General features: G+C 39.0%; 1 protein-coding gene across 1 annotated transcript; it reads right to left on the reverse strand.

Moving 5' to 3' along the window:
• Window positions 1–1,242: 1,242 nt before the first annotated feature.
• On the reverse strand, window positions 1,243–26,305 carry LOC140246736 (alpha-2,8-sialyltransferase 8B-like). The gene is made up of 4 exons (XM_072326074.1): window positions 26,179–26,305; window positions 8,080–8,146; window positions 6,036–6,587; window positions 1,243–1,537 (listed from the first exon to the last, which is right to left on the reverse strand). Exons 1-4 carry the CDS (start codon window positions 26,303–26,305, stop codon window positions 1,243–1,245), a joined length of 1,041 nt encoding a protein of 346 aa, XP_072182175.1.

The following is a 26,305-nucleotide window of genomic DNA, read 5'->3' on the forward strand; positions in this document are numbered from 1 at the left end:
ATTCATCTTTCGTGTACCTTCAAGACAACGTGTAACACTGTAATGGGTCGATGTTTAAAAAATTCTCAAACTTTAATATCACAGATGTGATTTTTGAATGGACATGTAAACACCCTAGAATGGAAACATCTAAAAAAAACTATGCTCCCACTATCAAGTTGAACGAATCTGGCCCGACACACTTTTCAGGCTTAAAATGGAAAGTGGATAATGATAGATTTGTTCACTCACAGATAAATATGCTTTTTTATGCACTTAATAACAGCTTTGACGCACAATTTTCAGATCTTTATTTCAAAGGGACTGTACAGTACTTCTTGAGGTGGGGATTCATGTTTTGAACATTCCTAAGTGAGATAATGAGAAACCTCTTAAGTCTTATGAAATATGAAAGAGCATGTAATTTTAAGGAGGATTCAACGTTTATTTGATGAAAATTGGTTTTCAAATGGTTGAGATATCCAAAAAAGTGATAATAATAAAAGGTGACAGGCCACGCCTTTTATTAGGATCCCTTTGTTTCACCTTGTTTTTGGATATCTCAGCCATTTCAAAGCCGATTTTCATCAAATAAAGTTTTGATACCCCTTAGGCTTAGAATTGCATGCTCTTTGACATCTCATAGAGTGGTTTCTGAATATCTCACAAAACATTAAAGCTAAATCCTCACCTCGACCAGAACTGTACACACCCTTTATATCTTATCAGATTAATATGCATTTAATCAACTTTGGAGAGTCTTATTGATGAACAGTATGAGCAGAAATCACAGATGGCAGTTATGAAAGTATTTACATCACCGCAGGTTGACCATTTTAGTGGAGTGATTTCAAGCTGAGCTCTCACTTCGTAAAAAATTTCTTTGGCAAAGAAGCTAGAACTTCCTTTGTCACGATGTGACTGGAATGAGCACATATACCGAGCCGTCAGTTCGTGGTGTAGAAAAATCACCAATATGATGGTTGTACTGGTGCCATGACGTCATTTGTTACGTAACCATGTACAATCAAGCCCTGAAAATTCATCAGGTTGTAGAACCGAATGTATGAGGCGTAGATATGGCAAAAACTCAAAATTGAAAAAAAAAAATATTTTTACCCCCTTCCCGTCAGTTCGTGAAAAGTGGGACGATATCGCATTTTATTTCGGATTCAATTGATGTTTTTTTATGGTATCTGTGTGTTTGTACAAGTGTGTATGTGTGAATGTGTAAGCTTCTTATGTGTAGCTTCTTTTGTAAATTCAGATATCTAGCTGACTGCGGTAGTCGTGCTTGTCCCACTTTCCCGCGCAATCGTTGATGATCCGCAAATAGCCGTCGTCTTCCAACGACTGCCACACCTCGAACTCCTCGTTGAATGAGTGGGGACTCTTTGAGTAGTTCTTTGGCGTGTCGTCGTAGTAATGATAGCGAAGGGTTCGATTTGTAGGATCGACGTAGCGCGGATAGAATCCGAACATCGTTATTCGTCGGCAAAATGTATTAGCTGCGAGATAGACTGCCGCGCCAGTCGTTGCAACATTGACTCCCAGCCACCTATAGACAATGACCATGCACGGCAATGAGAAGAACAATGGGTAAGTAACGATTATAAACACAAGAACAATTACACGTAATACTGTCAATGCTGTTTTTGCCTAATATCCATGCAACCCTTTGTTATATTGGTAGCAGAGAGAGAGAGAGAAAGAAAGAAAGAAAAGAACGGGACCATTTATGAATACTACTGTCTTAATATTACCAAGGTGCAGAGTTTCTTATCCCATTAGTTACTGAAATGTCAATCTTATAACTCCATAAAACGCCCGAAATCACCCGTCCGTTTACTTTGGTATAATAATAGTATACAAATAGTGAATGGTCACGAGTGCAATGGTACGAGATTTCGCACGAGGTGAAAGATAGAGGCGCTCTATTCAACGAGACGAAGCCGAGTCAACGAATTTGGTAGGCCTACTCACATAGCAGATTCTTGAATTTAGCACAGAAATGGCAACCATTTTCCGTGAAAGATGAATGAGTAGCCTCACAGTCGCAGTCACCGTGTATGTACATGTTAACGTGTATTATAAAATGGGTTCAAGAATGTAGCCAATTGGAAGCGCTGAAATGAGTCACGTGTGCGTGCATTAATTTATTCAGGTATGCACTAAGAAGAGTCTCTCTTCCACCTCCCTGGCCTGACGTACGTCACAATGTTTACACTAGCAGTGCGCACTCAATCAGTTGTTACAAGTGCGTCACGCGCTACTATACGCGCTGTCAATCCTGTAAACAACTTCTATGTTGTAGTTCGGGCCGCGGGCTGCCACAACAGCTGGCGGCGGCGGCCCATGCGGCGGCCTTTCTTGTGCATAACAGTACGTGGCGTACGTATACTCTTATACGTACGTACAGTACTTATGTGCGGGATTTCCGAGTGCGACGTGCGTAAATGTTTGGGACGAACTTCGGACATCTTGACTTTTGAGCGAGTGCTACATGTAGCTGACTGGTATTGACCCACAAAGGTACGTGAATAATGCTGTTAGTTTTCGACCCATTTTATAAAACAAATGATGCACAGGATTATTTCGTGGCGTTAGTGAAGGTGCGGCGCACTCTCGAGTATTGACAACGGTTGCAAACATGCACTCGGCTGCGCCTCGTGCATGTCGCACCATTGTCAATACTCTCGAGCGCGCCGCACCTTCACTAACACACTCTATCCTGTGCATTATTTGTATACGTACGTATGCGAAACGAAGTTGTTTACAAAAAATAGTGACAAAAGTACGCACTTGAAAGCGCGCTTATAGTTGTTGAGTGCGCGCGGCACATGTTTGTTTATTGTAACATCAGAGCGCGTGCAATAGTATACAAATGATGCACCGGATAGAGTGCGTTAGTGGAGGTGCGGCGCACTCGAGAGTATTGACAATGTAGCAACATGCACGAGGCGCATTGCGCCGCACCTTCACTAACGCCACGAAAATAATCCTGTGCATCATTTGTTTTATAATTTATGGGTCGAAAACTAACAGCATTTTCACGTACCTTTGTTGGGCAATACCAGTCAGCTACATGTAGCACTCGCTCAAAAGTAAGATGTCCGTCCGAAGATGTTTGTCCCAAACGGAAATCCCGCACATATAAGTACTGTACGTATAAGAGCATACGTACGCCACATGTTATGCACAAGCAAGAAAGGCCGGCTGGCAGCCCGAACTAGAAGTTGTTTACAGGATAGACAGCGCGTATAGTAGCGCGCGACGCACTTGTAACAACTGATTGAGCGTGCACTGCCAGCTAGTGTAAACATTGTGACGTCAGTGACTTTACGGCGTGCATGTTAGTAAGAAATTAATGTACGCTCACGTGACTCATTTCAGCGCTTCCAACTGGCTACATTCTTGAACCCATTTTATAAAACATTTTATACAACGTCCAAGTAGATCCTTAATTGATTGGAGGATTGTTGGTGACGTGATATTCAATAAGTACTCCATTCAACGCGCCGTGCAATTTTGGTTCTATTTTTGCGTGCAACTTGGTTCGATTTTTTCGTTCTATTCCACGGTTCGAGAAATTGTACGGTACTGCATGTACTGTGTGTTGCATATTGAGGATCGCATGCAGCTAGCGCAGTGTACGTGTGCGGTACATGCATGCGCGTATGTAGTAGACCTACGTAGTAACTAGTGTACGTGCATGAGCGCTAGCTGTGACCTGTATCTACACTGATTGCACAAGCCACAAAGAGAATCGCAGTGGATCCACATGTAAGTATGGCTATATTTGTCATACATATATAGATTTCTAGGCCTACTTAGACATACCCAACAATCCTCCAACCAAATAACAAAGATCTACTTGGACGTTGTGCTAAAAACAAATAGTGTATGGTCTTTACTCGTGCAATGGAACGAGATTTTGCACTCGGTGAAAGATGAGGCGCACTATTCAACTCGGCTTCGCCTCGTTGAATAGAGCGCCTCTATCTTTCACCTTGTGCGAAATCTCGTACCATTGCACTCGTGACCATTCACTATTTGTATATTGACCGAACCAAAATTGCACGCTGAGGCAGCCAGAGCGTGTAACAGAACCTTTCACTAAATGTCACGTGATGGGCAATCGACCAATCGGATAGCTACATTCTAAATAGGTGTTGTATGATATACTATGCTTCACCATTTTAAGTGTGTTTTCATACAGAATATAATTCTTTTTACACAACACCTATTTAGAATGTAGCTATCCGATAGGTCGACTGCCCATCTCGTGACAATTAGTGAAAAGTTCCATCGCACGCTCTGGCTGTCTCAGCCGTGCAATTTATTTGTTTGACCAAAATGTTCCATTGCACGCGCTTTGATGTAACAATAAACAAACATGTGCCGCGCGCACTCAACAATTACAAGCGCGCTGTAAGCGCGTACTTTTGTCACTCATTTTTGTAAACAACTTCGTTTCGCATACGTACGTACACATTGGTGCATATACAGTGACTGCGACTGTGAGGCTACTCATTCGTCTTTCACGGAAAATGGTTGCCATTTCTGTGCTAAATTTAAGAATCTGTGAGGAGCAAATCTGTTGACGTTCGAGGTGTTGTATAAAACAAATAGTGTATGGTCTTTACTCGTGCAATGGAACCAGATTTCGCACTCAGTGAAAGATGAGGCGCACTATTCAACTCGGCTTCGCCTCGTTGAATAGAGCGCCTCTATCTTTCACCTCATACCAAATCTTGTACCATTGCACCCGTGACCATTCACTATTTGTATAGTAATTTGAAAGGGGTCAAAGTTCAGCAAATGTATGTTAGAATTACTTCTGTGAACCATCATTTTTAAATTTTTTAACTAATAAACATGAATTATAATGGACCTAAATAAACATGCAGTGAGATATTTTACATTATCTCGAAAGTTGTTGAAATGAGAGCAATATATTGCTGTACCTTTTAAGAAACCAGAGGCCATTTTATACAAAAACTTCAGTTGCTAAAAGGCTGCACCAGTTATTTCGTCGTATTTCGTCATTTCTCCATATTACTTTTACTTAATAGTACCGTCAATTCCCAATATACAAAACAATATACTTAACATTCAAATGTTTTACAAAGAACAATATTATTGTAATGATATAAACATTGTAACATAATCGTATTAGACTTGAAGAAAATATACAGTTTCCTCATTTAAGGATATCTAAGGCAGGTGATTTGAACGTCCATTCCAAAATACTCTGTTGTATTCCATGGTACCTTTATCGGATGATTATGTAGCCTTTCGTTAAGTTGTTACCCCGCCACTGTCAAATTGTTCGCGATACTTTCCATGTTCCTGGACGGGTTTTCTTCAAGTTTGGTATTGAAGTTTATCATCAAAGAAAAAAGATGAGATTAAAACTTTGGTTCTCTACGTCCTTAATTGTTCCGTATTCGCAAAAAGAAAAGAAAAGACCTCAACAAACAAAGAAACAAAAAGTTGAACCAAACTCGTAAATCCTACTATAAGAGACCAGGTGACACACTCCTATGACGTTACTCTACACTAATACTAGTACTATATAGAAATATACACACTTCTAGTTCTCTCTTCCATTGCTAACCCAAAAAAATAAAAATAATAAAATAAATAAATATATCTCTATGTGGGTCAATATTTGCCTTGTTAAGAAAATTGAAGAAAAAGGTTTCTCAACAAAAGGGAGCATTTTTATTACTTAATGTATTACACAATCTAAATCAAAGGTCTTTTGGATCTGTCTCTTGTCTTGATCTTATCTGGGGTTTTTTTTTAATTGATTTTATCTGTTATTTGCGATGTCTTTATGCCCATAATCTATGAAAGAAGTAATGCATTCAAGGGCTGTCACGCTTTCAAGTTTTATCAAACTTGCTAAAATTTTGCCTCGATTTTCTTCCAACCGTCTGTATTTTACAGTGCTTGATAATCACAGCCATATATTTATTTCGAAATGTCACGCACACACACACAAAAAATAATAATAACAACACCAGAAAGTGAACATAAATGCTACGTACTTGTGTGCTTGTGGGAATGGACTTTCGGGACTGAAAGCAAAGAGAACATGCAGGTTGTAATATTTCTTGTAAAACTCCAGTCCTTTCCTGATGAGCCCATTAACCTTCAAACTAGTTTTGAAATACCAAACGACAGTGTTATTTTGACGCCGCATGAGTTTCAATAAACTTTGGCATTTCTCCGGTATCTTTTTAAGTGGTTTCTTGGCGTACACATCTTGGGCGCAAGACGACATCGTTCTGCCCAGCTCAAAGTTTATCGTAGTTAGATTAGTCTTCGATCCGACGTCACGAGCAAATTCCCCTCCCGCGGGCGCGAGGTTCATCCGCAGGACTACATCCGCCCTGTCAATGACGTCACCGCAATTGCTTTCCAACAGAACGCCGCTATTCCCGACGATGGAGCACGAGTCCACCAGCGGAACAGTCCGGGTTTGCTCGCTCTGGGCCTTGCGAGATTTAGACGAGGATTTTCCCTTTGTCTTTGGCGGGATTCCATTGATGAATATCTGGATAGTCTTGTCACGAGTCATTCCCGACGTGATGTTATCCCTTTGAAAATAACCAGAACAGGTGGCGTAATAAAGCACAGTTGCATTATTACACGTACGCGGCACTTAATATGTATTATTTAATGTTCATGTATGTGCACATCACATCTTACATATTTCATGTAGGGTAGTGCATGACGAATGATATGCTTATATGTATTTAATGCGTGTGTGTGTATGCCGTAGCCTTTGATGATACACAGATGGAAGTAACCTAATTCAAACTCTATTTCCATAATTATTATGACATCATGATCCCCAATGCATGTTTATTATAGACTGCATTATAGATTTGATATCCTCTTATGAAATGCTTCCGCTGAATTACCAAACTGCACCCACTACAAACTGGGATGCTGAACAAAAATAAACTACGCTATAACTAGCAGAAAACTCTAAACCTACTATATACAGGAGGTGGTAATGGTAATGAACTCACTTTTGGATATTATACATTGGCAAATCGTGACTACAAGGCCATTTCCTGCTATTCTGTGGAGCTCCGGGGGAACTTGTGCGTGCGATGTGTGCGCATTAGAGCGTTTGCATGCATTGTGTTGAGGAACATTGATTTTTTTTTTTTTTTTTTTGGGGGGGGGAGGACTCCTTTGTGTTTGAAATAGTTATGGGGTTCATAGTGAAAAAAAAAATCATAACTTGAATGACACAGATTCATGCAAAAGCTCAAATTGACATTAAATACTTTTAAAAGTAATCAAACACATACGTCGTGACTTATGAAGCCTAAAAAGTGGCTGAAAGCAATTGGCCATGTTTTGCTCCCCTAAGAAAGAAAAATCTGCCTGACACCTGTAGTAGCAATGAATGACAAGTATTGATAGAGCAAATGTAGGCACGTATCATTTGGAAAAGACATGAAAAATATTAAATTCGTTGCCATTATGATCACCATTGTCCTGACAAATTCTCTAAAATTTCGTAATGCTGGCAGTTTTCAAATTCCTTGGATCTATAACTTCTACGTGTAAGGGAGAAGAGACTGTTTTACAACAGCCTCAGTAGCTTTCAAAATGTCGCATATAAATCATGAGCAGAATATTGTCAAGGAGTGTCTAAAGAATGGTGTTAATCTGATAACAGTGCTGGGCGCCAGGTGGTCTTTTTCTACCCATGATTGATGTTTCCATGCATGGTTTATTTCGGTTGCTTAGGAGCATCTATAAGTTAACAGGTTAATTGTACAACCTTTACAGTTATGAAATCACCTTTATTTATTACTGTGTAGTGTTTATGATAATGATAATAATAATAATAATAATAATAATAATAACAATGATTATTATTATCACTATTATGAATATTATCATAATCATAATCATTATCATTATTATTATTATTTGCACGCAGACTCTCCTTTCAACTTAATTTTTTTTCTAGTAACTTTTTTTTTGGCAGCACTGTTGAGGGAATATAGTACTGAGTATAGCAGTGAGTTATTAAAATCGTTCAAAACTCAATGGATGAGATCTTACCGTGCTACAAGAAACTTGTTCGCTTTGGATGACTTTTTTGTCGTTGGTACTTCCTTGTGGAGATAATCTGAGTCAATACACGACAGAAAACAAAGGTGAAAAGAAAGCATTTATTTCATGCAGTTTTTCATGATGAGATAATTGTGAAGTGAAGTGAACTGTGATGTCCACACCAGTGGCGTACCGTGGGTCAAGACATGGGGGGGGGGGGGGGGGCACCTCGTGGAAAAGTAATTTTGAGGGTGTGTATGCTTTTGCGTTTGTGCGTGTGTACATGTGTGTGTGAAGCGTGTGTGCGTGCGCTGTCAGTCTGCAAACTTAAAGGGAATACAATACATAACGGAATGTGATACATTCCACAGCGTATAGTCATTGAGCAACATTGTAAGTTTTCCTTACATGGATTAAGGAATGACGGTGTGAAACGACAAATTACTGGCAGCAACATCAGGAGAATTACATAACAATTAAATGTGAGCAAGCGGAGCGAGCGAGCTTGACAATTATGACATTTTACAGTCCCCAAACTGCCGTTTGTAGCTATATTTTTTCTCTTTGGAAATTAAGGGGGCGCACCGGGCGCAACTGCTGGCAATTACTGGCAGCAACATCAGGAGAATAGCATATAGCGATTAAATGCGAGCGAGCGGAGCGAGCGAGCTTGAAAAATTTTGACATTATACAGTCCAAAAACTGCCGTTTAGCTATATTTTTTCGCTTTGGAAATTAAGGCCCCCCCCCCCCCACCCATCCGCCACTGGTAGCCAAGGGTGTCGGTTTATATTCATTATTGGGGGAGGTATGACCAGCGAGGGGGCGTCGAAGTAACCAAGCGGGGGAAGGATGTCCAAAATCTGCACTTTAGAGCATCCCCTAATTGTTTTTGTTTGTGTGTGTGTTTTATACACATGGAAAAGTTAGGAAATAGCCCAGGTCAAGTCTTATCATTTGGCAATGCAAAGCATCTTAATATAGACTAGTATGTAAAGCAACACTGCAAAATCAATGATCTAGCTTTGATATAACGAAGCGTAAGGTATACTTAAGGCAGGGATCCACACTAACTTTTATTTTTGGTGGCCCAAAGGCAAACATCCGACCTTTTTTGGTGGCCCGATCAGGCTACCACATTCTTAATTTCTAAAATTTTGGTGGCCCGACGTGCGTTTTTGGTGGCCCCGGGCCACCGGGCCACCGTTAGTGTCGAGCCCTGCTTAAGGTGTACATTCTACATCACATTGCGCAACATTGCAGCGTCTCTTTTTGCCTTTCGGATGTTCTGAGTCTATACACTATGCACATCCTGCTTATATTTAGAATGCCAACCAGGAATCACGCTGAATCACAATCTTTTGTCGGCTCCGGGCTTTTTGAACAATGTTTCACATTATATACCTCTTTAATTATGGTTGAAAGAAATCTTAGAAAAATATCCTTTTTCTTGATCACCCTTTCATGTCGATTTCCAAAGCAGCTTACCTACTCTATTGAATTACCATTTTGGTAAGTTTTTTATTCTATTTTATTTTATTTTTATTTATTTATTTATTTTTTTACCAGCGGATTGAGGGGGGGGGTGCGGCAAGTGCCCCCCCCCCCCCCCGTAGTTACGCCACCGGTCCACAATGTTAGAAAAACAATGTAAGATTACAACAAATCTCACTTGCAGCTGAATCGGCAGAAAATTTGCTTTAAGAGTACAATGTAAGAGTGTAATCGTTAACGGCCCGTTGACGATCGCCCCGTCACTGTACAGGCATGCTAACCTGGAAACATTGAACTGCACATCACTTGAATATGAGACCTTTCTGAAGCAAATAATATTTTCACACAACAATAGATATACAATGTACTCTTAAATGAATCCCACAAGGATTCGAACAATCATCCCCACCATTCCCACTGATTCTCACTGATCAGTTACTAGCCATCCCCTTTAATATTCAAGGACCAATCTTTACAACAGTCACCCTGTGAGGAACAGTTGCCCTCATTTCTGTATGTTCTTAACTTTGTTGGTTGTGATTTGTGATACAGTGTTTTCGAGTTCTACCACACCAATCTTTGCAAGTCTTCTTGACTCATTGATTTAGTCTAAGCTTTAACCCTTTCTGTTTCAAGAACTGTAGAAAATGTATCAAACTTTTCAAACATTATTCAGCTAACCTCAAGTGACGTTAAATCCCTGATCACAATTAGTGATCGTTCACGTCAAATATCGAGAAAGGCAATGAACTTCGGACGGGAATGCTTGATTCGGTTAACAATTTAATGGTACCACGTTTAGTTGATACTGTCTGATACGTAACTATGAACGTCCTACAGATGAACTAAGTTGCATAGCGTTTGTGATCATTGTTGTATTTATTCATTCTTGTAAACTTATTGTTATTAACAAATGCTTCCTTCGTCACACTCTAAAGGCACAGACCCGAATATGGTAACTTTATATACCCCCCTTCCCCCAGACAGACACACAACACGCACAACTAACCCCGCCTATCAACTCGCAGTCGGGGAGGTTATTATGTTATTAACATGACAAAGGGGGCCAAATGTGGAACGCGATAACCAAACAATGCTCAGGCGCAGTATGAAAAAATATAAAAAATGAATGTCTATTATTCCAAAACGGCAAACATAGCAAGAGCCGCTCGATATGACCTGTAACAACGAATGCCACTCGAAAATGAGTCAATATACTCCGTACAACAATCGAAGTCATAATAGTTTACGTACGGCAAAAAAAAAAAAAAAGTACAAATCAGGGTGAAACAACAGTAGCGTGTAAGGGTGGGATTTCACGGAGCACGCGAACGATTTGCGAAGGACGCGAATGACAAAATCCAACATTCGGAAAAGTTTTTCTCCGAATGTTTTCCGACAATGAAGCCGAAAACTCTTCTTGCGTAATTTGTGCGAAGTTTCCACGACGTATGTGCGAATGTCGTGTGTATCATTGCTAAAGTACAGCATGTTACGTACACGAAGAACACGCGACGGAAATGCGAACAACGAAAAATTTTCAATAATCATGGGAGCTTAATGTACCCAAGGAGAGGTGGAAGCTGTCTTGAGCTGAATTTTTTTCTTTCCTCTATCTCTCCTTTCTTTTTCTCTCATTTTTCTATCGTGTGCTTGCCTACATTTTTTTTCCTAGGACATATCTGCACTAGTAAAGCCTTTGATCTTTTTTTTTTTTGCAGTTCCTCCAACACATAATCTCTATAGTTCAAATGAAATTTTACATACTTTAGATTAATTTTAAGTGTATTCTACGATTTTTTTTTTGTATATCTAACATTTATTTCTCCTTGCTAGTCTTTAATTTCTTTTGTTACTATAGTTGTTAATAATTGTTTGATGTTTAGATGTATGTTACGATTTTTATTTGTAGAAAACGTATAGGTCATACATCCCCCAAACGTGTGCTAAACGTTCGCAAGAATATCTGAAACATCTCAACATCTCCGAATGTTGAATTTTGTCATTCGCGTTCTTCGCAAATCGTTCGCGTGCTCCGTGAAATCCCACCCTTAGCAACACGCACACACACTATATCTGATACAACGCATATACCTTAAAGTCATTTTCAGATGAAACTCAGTCATTATAGATATTGAAGATTTGTTACAATGATATCAGTTCAGCTATCAATAAAACACGAAATTGAGCTTTACTAGACAGCTCAGTTTTACAAAGCAGTTGAGAGTATTTCTTAGGATTAGTTTTACATTTTCTTTGATAGACCAACCGAGGAACTAGTTTGGGCATTTCTTTAATTTCAAAGCAAATTGTACACATTATTTCATCTTCCTTTCCGTGTTAGATGCACGGGCATGACGATTCTAATGCTTCAATTCAGTTCAATTAAATTGTATTTCATTTCCATCCAACAACTACTACTCTTATGTAAAAAAAAAAAAAAAAATGATAGATTCCTTTCAAGTGATATGTTTTTTTTTTCAGTTATATCCAAATGTATTAGAATTGATTATGTCTTGAATATAATTGTTCAGTTCTGTGATAAAATGTGCATAGAAATCAGTCCCGTGCCCTCCTGTTGGTGTTGATTAACGGTTCTCTTGGCATTTTATAATTATTTCCTCTTATCAGTTGTACGAAACACAAATTTATAATCTATGTTATTTTTGTGTTATCTACTTCCAATTTTCTGTAAGAATATATATCGTATCATATTTGTTATACATAGATAATATCTTGTATGAGACAAAGTGACTGCTTTTAAAGCACATCTAGAACTATTTGCTATTACATGGGTAGTGCTGTCTCTTTTTTTCTCTTTTTTTTCCTTTTTTTATATCTCTCTTTTCCCGATGATTGTTCTTATTTACATGTTCATGTATGTATTGATTTGTTTTTTATTCCAATAAAACACATTAAAAAAATGATCATCTATTGTTCGAAACTATAAAGATAAAGCTGTCATTGATACGAGTAATAGCTGATTATTGTATAATCTAGTTGGACGTGATTTGAATATGAAAGCATAAATGAGTCTCATTAAATCCAGCATGATTAATTTAAAATCATGTTCCAGATTTTGGTCAAATTTCAACCCTATGTACAAAACTTGAACGGGAAAACTGGAACCAATGATGTGTATGGGAGTGCGTGCTTTATGTACAGTGTCCCTGGACAACACTAGACATAAATGACAGCTTTTCAGAGCTCAGCAGGATTCTGGTGTCCCGCTCCAAGGCACATGAATGCTTTATTAATGATTCATGACGGATTGCCTTTGGCACGGCTAGTCTGAATTCATAGTAATAAAGACTAGATTATGAGTGGAGTTCCTCATGAATAAAATGATAAAGCCTTCAAGCCGGGACCATTATCTGGATGTTAACCACACGCTCCCATAGACACCAATTGACTCCTGTGCAAAGTAAGAGTTTTGTACAGAGGGTTGAAAGTAGAGCAAAATGAATTTAATGAATCTGATTTATGCTTTCATTTCTTTTTACCTCCAACAAAAGTTTACAGTGAAACGTCGTTATAACGAGGTCAGCAGTGGGACCGCCGACATTATCTAGTTAAACCGGTTCCTCGTTATTACCGTGCGCACTAAAACAAGAACAAAACACACACACACACACACACACACACACACACACACACACACACACACACACAAAACATAAGCATGGGGTCTTTGCGTTGTTTTAAACAGCTGAACCAAGAACATTATTTGCTTCCTCTTCCCGCTTCAGATTAGTAGTTCATGTAGAGAGATGGCATAGGGATCGCTTTACAATGCACATGTTACACACATATAGTCAAGGCGCTAATTTCTGTAAGGGGCTTAATTAAGGAGTTCGTTCAACCCACCCCGCAGAAATGGTTTGACCAGACAGGGCGGTAGATGGGACCTCCATGAACATCTCCAGGTAGTATGTGATTCCAAATTGTGGTGTCAGTAGAATTTTACTGGCGACTTTTCATCATTATTTGTTGGAACAAACGTAATAGAGTTTGCGCACACCAAGACTATTACACGCACCACTAGCACTGTTACAGGTGCCAGTGCCAGTGCTACGTGTAGTAGTCTTAGCGCACATATACTTTTTCTTCGACAAACAAGGGGTTTTGCCTGCAAACTAACTTTTCACGCCAAGCTGTGGTCGGTGTAGTGTAGTTTCTAGCCATTTTTATTTCGTCTTTATTTCTCCGAGTTGAAGCTAGCCGAGTGAGAGCGCATACCCAGTGATTGTGACGCCCGAATCGCAATCACTTGGAATGTGCACTTATTTGGCTTAGCGCAATACAGCGGGCTCTCCAGAATACACAAGCTGCAACTCAGAGAAATAAAGACGAAATAAAAACTGCTAGAAATTAAGACTAGGGTCGGTGACGCTTGTCGCTATTGGGGCACTGAAAATGACAAAATTATCACAGTTTTTGCATTTATTTCAAAAAGAATTCATCAAAACTGCATAGAACTATATATGTACATGTTGCTATAGATGTCAGCAATACATTGGGATTTATTGTAAGTAATAATATTGTGCATGGTTACCATGGTAACCGGATGTCTACAGGTGATTGGTAACCCCCAAAATGCCTCCTACTGTTGCAAACTTTTTTTTTTTTTTTTGGGGGGGGGGGGTATTTTTTAGATACAATTAAAAAAAAGTTTTTTTCATTGATCATCGTAAAAGAAGTATTTTCCTGTTCCCATGGCAACCAGTATTATCCAATCAGGATTCAGCTGTCAATAACTCAAAGACTAAGGCCCATAATTTCAAAAAGCTCAATAAGCATTTCCTTCCTTCTGTCAGTGTACCACATATGTGAAGAATATATTGAAGCATTCTCAAGTTACAGCAAAATTTGTAAACAAAGGCATAATAAACGGCCACTGAAAGAAAGATATCATTTTTTTTTAAATAGTAAAATGCATGAAAAAAATTGCATCCGTCGTACTTTCAACACAAATTTGACTTCAAAGTAAAGGCAAATGTAGTTTTTAGTAATGTATGGACACAACTCTCCCTTACAAATATAAGTGAATACAGAGAACAAAGCCAATTATATTCTAAGGTTAGCTCTTTTGAGTATTTACAGAGTGATGGTTATTCAAAACAATTAAGAGCGAGGAAAGCATTTGATTGTTCACGTTCTTAACATACTTAAAGGAAGTTTATCCAAGAATGCAGAAAAATTCATTTCTAAAGAAGGAATATACACGTGCACTGGATTATCCATCAAAGAATTAATCACACTTTTTGTGTTCGTAAGCTATTGTAAAAAAAAATAGAATAAAATAAAAATCATGATATGTAAATTTGTATCAAAACGTGCAGTAATGAATTTATGTTAAGGAGAGAATTACGGGGAAAAAATCTTGAGCGTCTTTTCCCTTTTATCCAGGCTAATTTTACAGTGTTAAGGTAGGTACTTTAATATCCGATCTACAATGAGTGATGTGCACGAAAGACAAAAACCCCAAACAAACAAACAAACAAACAAACAACCTGTCTAAATTCCATATATATATATCTATATATATATATATATATATATATTTTTTTTTTTTTTTTTTTTTTTGGGGGGGGGGGTTACCAATCACCTGTATGCATCCGGTTACCATGGTAACCATGCACAATATTATACCTTACAATGTATCCCATTGTATTGCTGACATCTCTCGCAACATGCACATATGTAGTTTTAATGCGTTTTGATGAATTCTTGGTGAAATACATGCAAAAATTGTGATAATTTTGTCATTTTCAGTGCCCCAATAGCGACAAGCGTCACCGACCCTAGTCTTGATTTCTAGCCTTTTTTATTTCGTCTTTATTTCTCTGAGTTGCAGCTTGTGAATTCTGCAAAAGCCCCTGTATTGCGCTAATCCGAGTGAGGGTGTATACAAAGTGATTGCGACAAAAACAGTTCGGGCATCGCAATCACTGTGTATGAGCGCTCACTCGGCTTACTTCAAGTCGGAAAAAAATGAAGACGAAATAAAAACGTCTAGAAACTATACTACACCGACCCCAGGTTGTATGAAAAGTTAGTTTGCAGGCAAAAACCCTCGTTTGTCGCAGAAAAAGTCTGTATGGGCTAAGACTACTACAAGCGCCACTGGTATTGGCGCATGTAGCAGCTCTAGTGGTATGTGTAGTAGTCTTAGCTTGCACAGACTTCTTCTCGAAGAATAAGGTCTTGTCGCAACTAAAGTGGCCTGTAAAATTTTATTGATACCACAATTTGGAATCACATACTACCTAGGGGTGTTTGAGAGGGTCCAACCGACCACCCCATGCAGTCAAACCTTTTCTGCGGGGTGGGTTGAACGAAGTCATTTTTTCAGGGTCCCTGCGCCTGGACTAATACAGTAACGCGCGCTATTTGTTCAGTACAGACTCTGCAGAACGGCAAAGAGAAAACAATATTGCCTATTACACGTACAAAGATGAATTTGGTATTTGTCTCGTGTTTGAAACTGAAAGCGTCATGTCAAGAAATGGAGCCTCGTTGCGTCCGATCAAATTGCTTATATTTCTGTTTATCATGATGCACGGAAAATATCCTCATTATGACCGGAATTTCATTATAACCGAGCTCGTTGTAACCGATGTGTTCTACCATATAGGTTTACACTCAAAGAAAAATGGGACCGATGTGATCACCTTGTTAAAGACGGTTTGTAGAGCCCACAAATTTCAAATTCGCCTATTAATGTCAAAATAACCACAAATGTCATGTAGCATGTCAACCACATATAATGTCAAAATTACCACAAATGTCATGGCACGTCAGCCACAAAAAAAAAAAAAAAGTTTGATTGACCACATTGTCATAACATGCATGTTGACCACGAAATTTAAAATTTCCATTTTTACTGCAAATGTCATAACGCGTCAACCACAATGTCAAAACTCATTGCTTGCATTATAATAATGAGAAAAAAAATATCGAATCAGACTATAGTTGATCAACGTTTATTTGTCTGTTCGTCTGTCTGTTTATTGGTATGAAACTTAGTGGGTGGATAAAGGTTGATCCCAGAAATACCCGCAGTTTGCCCGCACCTGACAGTACCTAACACCTATCTCGCCCGTAGTTGCCCGGAAGTGCGCACACAAGTCCGATTTACCCGCAGGCAAATTTTGGCAATGACCTTTTTTTCGGGTGAAGTTGCGGTAATTGCCTGCAGAGGTCCACGCAGAACACCAGTAGGAGGCCCGTAGCTGCCGCAAGTCACAGGCAGTTTATCGGCTTGAAGTACGTAAGTTGCCCATGGATCTATTATATGTCTATGCGCCGGAAGCGCGTGTCATATCTCAGGGCATTCTACGAGCATAATAACAGGCGTTTTACTGGCAAGAAACGGTGACGAAACTGCCAATTTCTGTGTAGCTGGGTTCTGCGGGTGTTTAGTTACTGCCTTTTCTGGTTGTTCTGCATGGACCTGCGGGCAATCCCCGCGACCCACCCTGAAAAAGTTTTGGTCATGCTCAAACCTTGACTGCAGGTAAATCGGACTTGCGTGCGCACTTCCGGGCAACTGCGGATGAGATACGTGCTAGGTAGGCCCTACTGTCAAGTACTGGCCAACTGCGGAGAGCTCAAAACTTGTTCCGGGTTAATTGCGGGGGTTTGTTCCCAGGGGTATACACGCAGAACACCAGAAGGACTCCCACGCAGGTACTTCGCAGCTGTAATGCAGAACACGCAGAACACATTGACATTAGTGGGCGATTTTGACATTTTTGTGGGCCCTTTCACGGTTCCTCTATAATTAAGCGAGCTCGTTATAAGGGGGTTTCACTATACACTATTCAGCTGTTGCTCATTTCAATGTCACTGTTGTCTGATATATGGTTTTGAACTATTAAGGATCAAAAGTTCATTGCGACGTGTTTTTTTGTAACACCTACATGTAGTACAAATACAAAATATATAATATTATCTAACAAATTATATTGTTAGCGATTTGTAAGAAATACGAATTATAACGTTTGATATCAAGATATATGGAAAATGTATAGACAGAAACAATGCATAATTACGCATAGGTGACAAAAGTAAATTAAGTGATGGAAAAGAGTGACCTACTAAAAGGAGGAGCTCATAAAACGTGGATCACTCGAAATACAATAGGCCTATGCCAATATAATCTACATGTTTATTCAAAGCGTTTGTCTTTACAATTGGAGTATTCTGTGAGTGATAACACCATGATGCAGGCGATATTGAAACATAATTTCCGATAGCACTTGTTTATAGTACTTAAGGTATAACATTAAGAGGCCATACAAACTTAAATGACAGACGGCTACGACACTATTCATTAAGCCGTGTGTACCAGAAAAATATGGTGACAAAACAGCACTACATTCAAACACAAACAGTTGATTATGGGAAATAAAAAAAAGAAGGAAAGAAAGGAAGAAAGACAATCGACACATGACCAAAAAAAAAAAAAAAAGACTTCTAATACTTTGCGGTATGTAAAGTGACTGAAACCTAGAATGATTAATTTCTCTGTACCAACCTTTCTTGCACATTTTTGGTTATATCATCTGTGTGTGTTTTGATGTTGTTGTTGTTGTAAAAACTTGCGTGAAAAGAGGAGCACTAACATGATATATTCGAAAATGTGTCCGATATATATCTTGTACAATGGTAATACTGTCCACATAAGTATAATCAAAGGTTTTGATTTACGTAACCTACGTAGTCTCAGGACTACTGCATTTTGTTTTCGTCTTTAGAAAAGTCTGTTAAAGCGATAATTGATAGCTCTATCTAATCAGCATTTTCATATAAACTGTGGAGCTTTGCAATAATTGGATAATAACACGTTAAACGTCCTGGGCTCTGTTGCAAGATCAAAGATCATGTCCGAAAATCAAAGACAGGTCTCTCAGTACTCAATGCGAATTGGCTTGCTTGATCTCTTGGCTTATGTTCGGTTGTATAATCTATGCAACAGGCCCTGGACGGTTATCAAGCCATTGATCAGTGTTGATTGTGTATATATGTCGACTGATATAGCGATCAAAATGAAGAAATAATGATGATCATCCGCACGGAACGGGGGGGGGGGGGCGCTCGTCCCCCCCCCCCCCACCACCACCACTTTCTTTTTTCTTTTTTTTTCTTTTTTTTTACCCCAGAAGTGCGTAAGTGGCACTAGATCGAAATAAATAAAAACCTTGACAAGTGTGAGCTCGGAAAGGCCTTTGTTTTTGCGCTGGATACCTTTTTTTTTTTTGGGGGGGGGGGGATTGGTTGGTTTTTTGTTTTTGTTTTTGTTTCGTGGTTTTGTTTTTGTTTTTTGCTTCTTAAATGATGAAACCCGGAATTGGCACCCTACAGAACTACAGAAGTTTTTTTTTCTTTCTTTCTTTCTTTTTTTTTTACTTGTTAGCTGATGAAACCCGGAAGTGGCACCAAAAGTCTGAAGTGGGCCCTCCCACTTTTGAAAACGTGGCGCCGGCCATGCAATGTTTAAACAAGAGCCAAATATGAAACATTTGAAAGTCAACCTATACACACAATCGAAGAGGCTTTCCATTTTCATGCAAATGTTTTCCAAAATGAATATCTCATTTCAGCTGTGGCGCATCATCAACGCTAGTTACTTTACAAAATCCATATGTTCGGGTGTGAATTGGGGGGGGGGGGCGGTTGATATCAGATGTATATTTTTTAAAGTACAATGTATCAGGATGATGGGACCCAATACTATACATATCGCGCCTTCATATTCTTCAGTTCGAAGTAGACAAGACACATAAAATCATACACTTGACAAAGTTCACATTACGTTCTTAGACATTTTTGTATCGTCATTTGAAAAAAAAAAAAGAAGACCACAGCCTAAAATTTCCTTGTGCCGTTCGTCAAATGCAAATTCATGTTACAGGTACAATGACAAGTATTTAGGCCTTCTTTATGTTTACAGCGTATGTATACAGCATGGAATCGTGCAGTCTGTATTACCAGTGGCGTACCGTGGGTCAAGACATTGGGGGGGGGGCACCTCATGGCAGCAACATCAGAATTGCATAACGGTATATATAAATGCGAGCGAGCGGAGCGAGCGAGCTTGAAAATGTTGACATTTTACAGTCCCCAAACTGCCGTTTGTAGCTATATAATAATACATTTGCTTTTGAAATTAAGGGCGTTGCACTGGGCGCAACTGCTGGCAGTTGCTGGCAGTAACATGAGTAACATAACGATTAAAGCGAGCGAGCTTGAAAATTTTGTCATTTTACAGTCCCAAAACTGCCGTTTGTAGCTATATATTTTCGCTTTGGAAATTATTGGGAGGGGGCGCACCGGGCGCAACTGCTGGCAATTACTAGTACTGACAGCAACATCAGGAGAATGCGAGCGAGCTTGAAAATTTTGACATTTTACAATCCCCAAACTGCCGTTTGTAGCTATATATTTTTGCTTTGGAAATGATGGGGAGGGGGCGCACCGGGCGCCAATGCTGGCAATTACTGACAGCAACATCAGGAGAATTGCATAACGATTAAATGCGAGCGAGCGAAGCGAGCGGGCTTGAAAATTTTGACATTTTACGCTACAGTCCTCAAACTGCCGTTTGTATCTATATTTGTTCGCTTTGGAAATTCGGGGGGGGGGGGCGCACCGGGCGCAACTGCTGGCAATTACTGGCAGTAACATCAGGAGAATGGCATATAACGGTTGAATGCGAGCGAGCGAAGCGAGCGAGCTTGAAATTTTTGACATTTTACAGTCCCAAAAATGCCGTTTGCAGCTATATTTTTTCGCTTTGGAAATTAAGGGGAGGGGGTGCACCGGGCGCAACTGCTGGCAATTACTGACAGCAACATCAGGAGAATTGCATAACGATTAAATGCGAGCGAGCGAAGTGATCGAGCTTGAAGATTTTGATATTACAGTCCCCAAACTGCCGTTTGTAGCTTTATTTTTTCGCTTTGGAAATTAAGGAGAAGGGGCGCACCGGGCGCAACTGCTGGCAATTGCTGGCAGTAACATCAGGAGAATGGCATAACGATTAAAATGTGAGCGAGCGAGCTTGAAAATTTTGACATTTTACAGTCCGCAAACTGCCGTTTGTATAGCTATATTTTTTCGGTTTGGAAATTCGGGGGAGGGGCGCACCGGGCGCAACTGCTGCCAATACTGGCAGTAACATCAGGAGAATGGCATATAACTGGTTGAATGCGAGCGAGCGAAGCGAGCGAGCTTGAAATTTTTGACATTTTACAGTCCCAAAAATGCCGTTTGTATCATAGCTATATTTTTTCGCTTTGGAAATTAAGGGGAGGGGGTGCACCGGGAGCAACTGCTGGCAATTACTGACAGCAACATCAGGAGAATTGCATAACGATTAAAGCGAGCGAGCGAAGCGAGCGACCTTGATGATTTTGACATTTTACAGTCCCAAAACTGCCGTTTGTAGCTATATTTTTGCTTTGGAGACTCAGGAGGTGGGGGGGGGCGCACCTGCTGGCAATTATTGGCAGTAACATTAGGAGAATGGCATATAACGGTTAAATGCGAGCGAGCTTGAAAATGTTGACATTTTACAGTCCAAAAACTGTCGTTTGTAGCTACATGTATTTTTTCTTTTCGCTTTGGAGGGAGGGGGTGGCCGGTGCGCCCCCTGGATCCGCCACTGGTAGTCAAGGGTGTTGGTTTATGTTCATGATTGGGGGAGTATGACCAGCGAGGGGGCGTCGAAGTGACCAAGCGGGAGAAGGATGTCCAAAATCTGCGCTTTATATAGAGCATCCCCTAATTTGTTTGCGTTTGTGAGTGTGTGTGTTTCATATAGATGGAAAAGTTAGGAAATAGCCATGGTCAAGTCTTATTATTGGTAATGCAAGGCATTTTAAAGGGTGTGTACAGTTCTGGTCGAGGTGAGGATTTAGCTTTTAACGTTTTGTGAGATATTCAGAAACCACTCTATGAGATGTCAAGAGCATGCAGTTCTAAGGGGTATCAAAAGTTTATTCGATGAAAATCGGTTTTGAAATGGCTGAGATATCCAAAAACAAGGTGAAACAAAGAGATCCTAATAAAGTTGTGGCATGTCGCCTTTTATTATTAGCACTTTTTTGGATATCTCAGCCATTTGAAAACCAATTTCCATCAAATAAACGTTGAATCCTTCTTAAACTTACATGCTCTTTCATATTTCATAAGAGGCTTTTCACTATCTCACTTAGGAATGTTCAAAACATGAATCCCCACCTCAACCAGTACTGTACAGTCCCTTTAATATAGACTAGTATGTAAAGCAACACTGCAAAATCAATGATCAAGCTTTGATAGCAAATGCGCACAACCTATCAAACATCACATTGCGTAACATTGCAGCGACTCTTTTTGCCATTCCGATGTTCTGAGTACACAGCGCACATCCTGCTTATATTCAAAATGCCAACCAGGAATCACGCTGAGTCACAATCTTTTGTCGTCTCCGGGCTTTTTGAACAATGTTTCACTATAATACCTCTTTAGTTATATGGTTAAAAGAAATCTTAGAGAAATATATTTTTTCTTGATCATCCTTTCATGTCGATTTCAAAATCAGTTTACTAACCCTTGAATTACCATTTTGGTAGTTTTTTTTTTTTCTTTTTTTTTCTTTTTTCTTTCTTTTTTTACAAGCGGATTGGGGGGGGGGGGCACGCCCCCCCCCATGGCCCCCCCCCCCCGTAGTTACGCCACTGTTAGTATATCAATGGACCAGTGTTAACCTTCCTCGTACCACTGTGTACTGCAGTCATACAGAACCTCTAATTTACTCTTTACTGAACCGTGACAGTATTGTGCAAAACATCCATACCGTTGATTGTTATGTTCGAAAGCTTCGTGCATTTCTGTAACATATCCTCTTCTCTCTCTCTCCCTCTCTCTCCATCTCTCTCTCCCTCTCTCTCTCTCTCTTAACCCGTTCCCCTTCTCCGCCATTTTGAGGGAAAAGATTCCAAAAGCACTTTTATCGTGACGTTGTGCTGCATTTGTTTGTGTGGTTTTCTTTTTCCCTACCATTTTAGATATTGAATTTTCAATTTGTAAACCTTGTGAATACAGTTCGACCTCGATTATCCGGCCTCCTTTTCTCCGGAAATCTCTATTATCCGGACGCGTTCACGCAGTGAAGGACTTTTTTTCATCCAAAATTGAGAAAAAACAGTGACTTTCATGGATCTATTTCACTAATTTCATAAGATGTACATGATAGGTTTCTCAATATCTAATGAGGTGAACATGTATGATTTTCACATAAAGATTGTACTTTATTTTTGTGAAGAAGGGACTACAATTTTGCGCAGGCTAGCATAGATTACACCACCGTTGCGGGGTACACTACCTGCCTAGCTGCCAGTGCACTGGGACGGAAGCTTGGACGGCAACTATATACAGTAACATTGTGTCTCCCATTTAATATCCGGCCAATTTGCTTATCGGATGAGCGCCGGTCCCGACATGGCCGGATAATCGAGGTCGAACTGTACCAGACTTCTTGGATATGACCTAGGTAGACGCACACACACACTCATGGTTTTGTCTTCACTTGCACCATCACTCACCTCACTCACCTCATTCTCTGTACATTATAGTGTCTATACAATTTTTGTTGTCGCAATGTGACGTCACAATGACTGTTTTTTTTTCTTTTCTTTTGTTTTCGACAGGTATACATGATGTATGTTTTGCTCATTTTCTTTTTTTCTCTCTCTCTTTTAAGGCTGTCGTATCTTCAAGCTACATGCTTATTTGACGACATTCTATTTAACAAAGTTAATTTGTGGAACTTCTGTGAGTTCTTGGATTAAAAGTCAAAAGATGTTTTGCAAATTTTAGCTGTTGGATAATTCACATTACTGACGAGAGGTTGCAATAGAATACCTAAGGCAGTGTGGAAATTCCTTTTGTTTTATGATATTCTTTATTTGAATTTTCAATTCAAATGAATTTATTAGGAATTTTCTGCATTGAATATACAATTACAGATGAAATACAGTCATTTGTTTTTATATTCAAGACAATAAAACATACAGTGTGTACATCCGAACATAACTGAGATATACGTGTACAGATTGCAGAAAAGAGTACGAGAACACGTCAATATTGGGAACCACTCGGGATATAGGGAATCACTGACTGAATTATGGCGCATGTATTGGCAGTGTGAATGCAGACGAATGTATATTATAGGAGATGTTGTCTAACACTTTCCTAATCCAAAGAGCGTAGTCTTTGTATCTGAACTTCTCTTTTTTTTAACAGAAATGACATAGACTTATTATCATTATAATATTTCATTCTTTATTTGTACTCGGGAGTAGGATTCACTCCACGATGATGTGTCATTATGCTTCCCCCCCCCCCCCCCCAAAAAAAAAAAAAAAAAAGTTAGGGAATCTTCAACGAGATTCACCACGAATTGAAGGTTTTGTTGTCGTTCCTTGTTACTAATTTTCTCTTTTACCACTGGCGAGGTATCGGAATGTCATGCAGGGAAGGTAATTCTACAATGGCAAAATTATGAATACTCGAAAGTGTGCTTTTTATTTTTTTTTTTTTTTTTGGCGAAGCTAAGTTGGAATGTATAGCTTTATCCAAAAAAAAAAAAAAAGAGAAAGAAAACGATTGACATGAGCTGTCAGGAGATTCTCGATGGTGTGACAGTTTTTATTAAAATGTGTACCGAATTATTTCCATCGATTAAGATTTGTAAAGATCCAAATATATGCACTTGTATTTTTTTTTTCAGTCATGATGATTTGCCTCCCCCCCCCCCCCCATGTGCTCGAATGTACATTGTGAAGTACCTGCCATGAAGTGACTAAACAACAGAATCTATCTCTCTTATGAAGAAGTCCGGACTAGTCAAAAAGTAGTTGATAAAAAGAGTATTTTTGTTTTAGGTATAGCAGTGAAAAATCAGATCAAAATCAGATTAAATGAAGTAAGTTATAAAGCCTTATAAAACAGTACTTACACAAACAATATGAATATGCAAATGAGTAAGTTCATGACTTCATCGCCTCACAACTTGATATTTATGCTTTGTTTGCAATGTCTTAAAATTTCTTTCTTCTTTTTGTTTTTTCTTAATTCATATGCTAGCGATGCTCCGGTCTTACACCTTGGTAAATATCTGAGTGATCATTATTTTGAAGCTTTTTAGCCATGTATGACATCATCATGATCATGTTTTATTCATGTTTTCAGCAGCATAAAAATGTTGAATTTTCGTCATTTTTTGTACACGATCAATGGAAAATTGTATGGTAATGACATTCCCAACTTACTCATATGAATATTCACATCAACTGTTCCAGAAATATTGAGCACAAATTGATTAAACTTCAAGATTTCACAACTATCCTCCTATTTACTTCTGATTTTGATTAATGTTTATTGCTGTGCTTATAACAGTTAACTTTTTCCTTTCGGACTAAATTTTATCTGGTCTGGAATTCACCTTTAATGATCTGTCCATACGAGAGTTGTACGTATTTTGATATTTGCTTTCGATTGCTTTTGAAATGACATTTTTCTTCATTCAACAAAATATAACAAAATGCAAAGTATAAAACAGCTTCTATTTAAATAAAAATCAATGAAATGCCAAAAACAATAATCGAATAAGTATTCAGCGTCAATACTGAAAGATCAGTAGTAGAGGAAGATGACTAAGATAATTCAATTTAATTGTATGATTCAGGAACGTTTCCTTGATTTATTTTTAAAATGGTGGTTGTTTCATATACTGAATATGAATAACTCATACCATACATCTAGACCATGGTGTCTTATTGTCTCTTCAGCTAAAACCATCTTAGTTTTTTTCACGTGCTTGTTGTAGCAATAACGTCTTGGACAAGACTAGTGTGTACATTTTAAAAAGTTTATACACAAAAACTGACAAGTCCCTGTTCTTCATTTTTTTTAAATTAATACAAAAAAAAAACTATATTGGTATATTGGTGTAGCGCGCGAATGACGTGAAGATACGTTATGATTGCCTACATAATCAATCAATTAATCAATTAATCAATAAAAAAAAAGTTTAGTTTACGGAAATCTGCACTAAGGGTTCAATGTGAAATGTTGTAATATTCAATGTATTTTGCGGGAAGACTGATAAGTTCACTTGTAGCTCAATCTACTTCTCATTTTTTGAGCAATACTCATTTGGCACATCCATTAGTTTCGAGAGGAAGAAATGCAAGACATATTTTTTGAATGTATTGGACACTGCTATGTCATGCAAGTAATGGAATATTACGGCGATGAATTAGGGTAAAATGTTGCGGATGTTGTAGTACTTCACTTTCCCACCAAAATGCTTATAAAATTTGTCACACATATTGAGATTGGGTGAAGATGTGAAAGAAACATTTCCCGAATGTGTTCCGAATGGCTACACGAAGGTTTTGCTACCGCTCACGAAGTTGCTGCAGCTGGAGCCCGAGATACTCCACCGGCAGTATACCGAAGACTCACGAATGAGCCGATGTTTGCACGATTGGGAGCGAATTTGATCATTTTCGGAACAGATGTGACTCCTGCATAACCCACATTCAATCTTCGACTTACCATGCCCGAGTTCATATCTTCTCATCCTCCTTAGGTCGATGGTTGCTGATGTCAAAACGCTGACGATCGTGATCACCGGGAAGAAACACAGGGCAAGGAACCCATGGACGTACCCACGGCCAACCAT

The sequence above is a fragment of the Diadema setosum genome, chromosome 3 (genome assembly GCF_964275005.1).
Source record: "Diadema setosum chromosome 3, eeDiaSeto1, whole genome shotgun sequence".
Lineage (NCBI taxonomy): Eukaryota > Metazoa > Echinodermata > Echinoidea > Diadematoida > Diadematidae > Diadema > Diadema setosum.